At 28.3% G+C, this 5,415-nt stretch overlaps 1 protein-coding gene across 1 annotated transcript; it reads left to right on the top strand.

Moving 5' to 3' along the window:
- Positions 1-1,695: 1,695 nt before the first annotated feature.
- Positions 1,696-4,639, top strand: LOC105624020 (glyceraldehyde-3-phosphate dehydrogenase-like). The gene is made up of 7 exons (XM_012205389.1): positions 1,696-1,773; positions 1,860-1,983; positions 2,287-2,402; positions 2,685-2,942; positions 3,460-3,635; positions 4,153-4,347; positions 4,522-4,639. The coding sequence occupies exons 1-7, from the start codon at positions 1,696-1,698 to the stop codon at positions 4,637-4,639; spliced, it is 1,065 nt and encodes a 354-aa protein (XP_012060779.1).
- Positions 4,640-5,415: the final 776 nt, after the last annotated feature.

Below are 5,415 nucleotides of genomic sequence, written 5' to 3'. Positions count from 1 at the left end.
TTCATTATTATATTCAGTTCAAATTGTATTAATTTGTATTCAAATTGTATTAATTTGTATTCAAATTGTATTATAATTTGAAAAAGATGTTTGAATTTATCTTTATTTAAAGAATACATAATTTATTATTAATCTTTATTTAATTGTAAATCGTCAGAGAGCAATAAAAACATTTAAATGAACAATTATGTAGAAAAAAAACTTTTTACTTTTTACTCTCCGTCAACACATTAAGTAATTCATATGAAATATTTGAAACTGTAAAATAAATACCAAATAAGTTCTTCAGTGTACAACATATATAATTACGGTACATTAAACATTCATTCGCGCCACTAAAACTAAATCGCTGAATTCTGAAAACATCGATATAAAGAATTATTTCATTTTAATTCCGCGACGACTAATAATTGGAGTTTATTTCACATAATATAAAATCAAATTATTGATATATGAGACTCGGTCGTATTTAAAATATATATTTTTAATAAAAAAGATAAAAGAATTACTTTTGAGCAACCTTATTACTTGATTCATCAATTAGCGTTCGTAGATGTATCGTCCGTCGTGGATTAATGCGACATCCGGAACGACTCGTAAAATACATCCACCTCCTTCCGAAGTCGCCGAGCAAATGCCGAAGTACACGGACTGCTGACGGTGACGTAGTCGACCACCGCGCTGCATGCCGGATAGCACATTCCCCCTCCCGCTTTTTCCGCGTGACGAAAGCGTGGGGGAGCGTGCCTCCCCTTCTTTTCGCTGTTCGTCGCACGCCGCGATTACCAACTATTCCGTATAAAAAATATTCACGATTTATTCACAATTTATTCGTATTTTACATGATTTTGATAAACAGGTATCGTTGTACATTCCGCGTTTGCTTTGTGACATTATTAGTTTAATCCTTTAATTGTAATTGGTAATTATTTGCGTGTCTGAGATATTTTTGATGAACGGTATTTATGTCAATGGACATTATGTCTCACTTTTCATTATACTTTTAAGTGATTTATACTTAAACAAAAGTTGATGATATTCTATACATTCTTTATAAAGATATATGCAAATTTTCTTAATTGCGAAACAATTTGCGCTCAATACATTTGGTTAAAAATATTCCATATCTTGTTAATCATTATTTAATTTTTTAATTAAAAACTCAATTTATGATACTATTGTTGCTGCAAATTATTCTGTGTTTCAAAAATTCTTTAAACTTACGTATAATGCCAATCATAACTCGAGGCTTAAAATAATTGTTACGACTTATTTAAAATATAAAACATATAAAATAGATTCGGGAAAACTTATTTAAAACATTAAATAAGATATAAATCATAAGTATAGTTGTATTTAAAATAATAAATACATAAGAATTAGTCAATCACAGACAAGACTTTTCAAAAACTTTTAGCTCTGATCTAACGGCTAAATCTAACGGTACATCTTACGATTACTCTTATGGAAAGTGTGTGCGGGCCTCTTAACTTTTATTATAGTATCTCTAGCTTTCATTAGCTCGATCATGTAACTTTTTCCCTGAAGTAGAAACGTGAAAAATGAAAATCGTTGTATTTAAGTTTTGTGATAAGCTTCACACTATTTACAATTTGACAAAATGTCATTAAAAATTCTTAAATCTTTTTCTTTTTTTTCTTAAATAATGTATTAGACTAAAATAGGTATAAAATTATGGCAATTGTAGGAATTAATGGATTTGGAAGAATAGGGAGAATGTGTCTTCGTGCTTGCCTTGAAAAAAATATTGAAGCAAGTTTTTCATTATGTGAAAAGTACAAGTACAATTAATGTATTACTGATTAAAAATTAAATAATAATATAACAATATATCACAGGTAAAATTAATCAACGATCCATTTCTTACAACTGAATATATGATATATCTTTTTAAACATGACTCTACCCATGGATCATATCCTTTATCTTTGGAGTGCGACAATGAATTTATTATAGTTAGTGGTGGTAAATACAATTTTAATTGTACTATACTTAAAAAATTAAATCAGAAAGATATACTGAATTTTATTTTAATTTGCAATCTGTATTTTATAAATATTACAGAGAACTTAATAATCTTTATGAGATATAAAATACAAAGCGTATAATTCTTGTAATTGTCAGAGAAATGTTTATATTTCATATTTAAATTTTAGTCTCTTTATTTTTTATTTAATTTAACTTTTAAAAATATATAATTTAAATATTATATTTCTTTGTATAAAATATCATTGTATAAAATATGAAACATTGTTATTCAATGAGAGACAAGAATAGCCACGTCACAAGAAAAGCAACCATGGAAAATACCTTGGAAGAATAAGGGAGTGACGTACGTAATAGAAGCTAGCGGAGCATTCACAACTCTAGAGAAAGCAAGTGTAAGATTTAAATTTTTTATCAACAAGATCCATGTAAAATGTGGAAACTGGAAAACTACTGATTTGCCAGAAATTCAGAAATAAAAGAAAAAATATTGACCTTTCTTTTAAACAGTTACGTATTAATATTATCACAACACACATAAAAAAACAAACACACATCATATTGGACTTAAATAAATCTTTTTATATTATTCTAGTTCTTTTAATAGCATCCGATATCACACAATTATATCAATTTAATGTATTTGTATTAAAAATAAAAATGATACAATTACGCAGTTGCACATCGATGGCGGCGCTAAAAAAGTTATTATCACTGCACCATCGATCGATGCACCGATGTTCGTTTTCGGGGTCAATCACACTTGTTACAGTCCCAAGAGAGACAGTGTCATTTCTGCTACATCCTGCACTACAAACTGCGCAGCTCCAATTGTGAAAATCATGCATAACAACTTTGAAGTTCTCGAGGCGATGATAACTAGCATACATGCAATGACAGCATACCAAAATACCGTGGATGGTCCGATAGAGAAGGTTAATAACTATTTGTCTTGTTTGTTAATAATTACTATTTAAAAAATTTTCTTCTTTTATGATTTTTTTTTGTTTAATTCGAATGTGCATTATGAAAAATAAATATAACAATAAACGTATGCTTTTTTCGATTGTTTACGCAGAAAGAATGATTTTGCTAAAATATCTAAAAATTTAAAATATCTAAATACAGATCTGAAAATAAAAATTGGATATCAAGATAATTATCTAAAAATTTCAAACATGATAAACAAAGCTACAAAAGTTTTGACATTCCAGCAATCATTTGAACGTTTTATATAATTATTTTGATCCAAACAAAGTTATTTTCAAATCTGTATTTAGCTAAATTTTTAGATTCAGCAAAACTATTCTTCCCCTGTGTAACTACGTACTATGATAGAACATATCCATGTTTTTAATTATTTATTCACGCTTACGCAGCATCACGGTTTAAAGAGCCTGTAAATAATCATTATAAAAGTTTCATGCTTTGAACAATTATATTTTGTCGCAGCATCGACCTACAGCATTGTGGAGGGACGGTAGAGGTGCTCTCCAGAATATCATTCCGACCGCAACCGGTGCAGCTAAGTCATTAGCCAAAATTATCCCTGAGCTGAAAGGCAAGATCTCAGCTATAGCATTCAGGGTACCGATTCCCAACGTTTCATTATGCGATATGACATTCAGGTAATTAGCAAATGTGAACTGCATTGAGTTTACCGGCCGACTGGCCTATAAAATCCAGCGATGACGTATTTAATACTCCAATTACTAATGTAACCCTGATAAAGAAAAAGTTGATAGAGAACAATTGAGAACAATAGGATTTCTATCAATTTGTATCTTTCTATAAGTTTTCTATAAGTTTATATCATTTTCTAGCGTCGATTTTATGCATCGCGATTGGTCGGATATGAATTCTGATGAATCCTATCGTATTTTATCGGTTCTATAAGATTTGTACAAAATTCTTATAAGATTTGATTCAAATTATTAAATTCACAAACCAGATTCCATATTCAAACCGTCAAGATTTTTCTCTATCTTTTTTCTGCTAGGGAAGAAATCACGCTCGGTTTCGCATGAAGCAACTATATATAATTTCATTGATTTTATTTATGTTTGACCGAAAATAAACTATGTTCGATATTAAATTCGAATTTTATATGTGGAAGAGTTTTTGATATTTGCAACGTTGCTTCAGGATTAATAAACCGGCAACATATGAAGAAGTGAAAGAGGCGATGAGAGAAGCATCCGAGGGACAACTGAAAGACGTGCTAGGATACACGGAAGACGATTGTGTGTCATCGGACTTCAATCATACGACTTATTCTTGCGTGTTCGATGCCAAGGCAGGCATTCCGCAGACCAGTACTTTCATCAAAATCGTTGCTTGGTAATAACGCCGTCGACGTCATTAACTGAATTTATAAATTCTGACATAATTTATGATATCTTAAGTATGCAAATATTCTCGATATATAATATATATTTACAAGTAAAAAAATGCGATATTTCTTCGATTGAAATCCCCTTAAATTATTATAGATAATTAATTATCTTTCCTTAGGTATGACAACGAATATGGTTACGCGTATCGTATAGCCGATTTGATTCAATACATGTGTAATGCCGATTTCGGCAAAACTCCTGTAACAGGACAAGTTCTTGAGCATGGTGATGATTAGGAATAGGAACAATTTATCAAAATTAAAATTACAATTACACGCAATTGATGTAATTATATTCCATTTTCAATTCTCACGAATAAACACATCTTATAATTTATGTAATTATATTACTATAATATTAGAAAGAAAAATTATCAAATTTAAACAATAAATAAATTTAACAATATCTTGTCGTAATATATACAATATCCTTTACAATTTACTTCGAAATTTTATTATTTATAATTTAATTTTTACATTTGTTTATTTAAATATTTAAATTTAGATTTTTACATAAATTATATTTACTTATTAATAGCAAGTCTGTTTATTTTATAGGTTGTGTAATATAAAGAATTTTGTAAAATCAATTTATATACATACGTTGAATACATATTAAAATAATATGTATTTAAATTTATTATATTAAATATATATTATTTATATTTGAAAATAAATAATACATTTATTTAATATATAATGTATGTGTATAAGATATAGATATACTATAAATACATAAATATAAAATTATAAAAATAAATTATTAATTAAATGAAAATAATTTTAATTATTATACTAAAATAAAATATTAAAATTATACTAAATTAAAATATTAGAATGCTATTCTGAAATCTATTACGAATTTTTATAAATCTTCGGGTCTGAAAAAGATTTATTATTAAAAAAAAGATATGTGTGTATGTGTGTGTGTGTGTGTGTGTGTGTGTGTGTGTGTGTGTGTGTGTGTGTGTGTGTGTGTGTGTGTGTGTGTGTGTGTGTGTGTGTGTGTGTGT

This window comes from Atta cephalotes (assembly GCF_000143395.1).
Source record: "Atta cephalotes unplaced genomic scaffold scaffold00070, whole genome shotgun sequence".
Lineage (NCBI taxonomy): Eukaryota > Metazoa > Arthropoda > Insecta > Hymenoptera > Formicidae > Atta > Atta cephalotes.
The sequence above is the reverse complement of the archived record's forward strand: the minus strand, read 5'-3'. Positions and strand labels throughout refer to the sequence as shown.

Coding starts and splice junctions, on each gene's coding strand:
- LOC105624020 (XM_012205389.1), top strand. CDS start 1,696: ATGGCAATTGTAGGAATTAATGGATTTGGAAGAATAGGGAGAATGTGT. Junction 1,984..2,286: donor TGAATTTATTATAGTTAGTG/GTGGTAAATACA, acceptor TTATTCAATGAG/AGACAAGAATAGCCACGTCA. Junction 2,403..2,684: donor CAACTCTAGAGAAAGCAAGT/GTAAGATTTAAA, acceptor ACAATTACGCAG/TTGCACATCGATGGCGGCGC.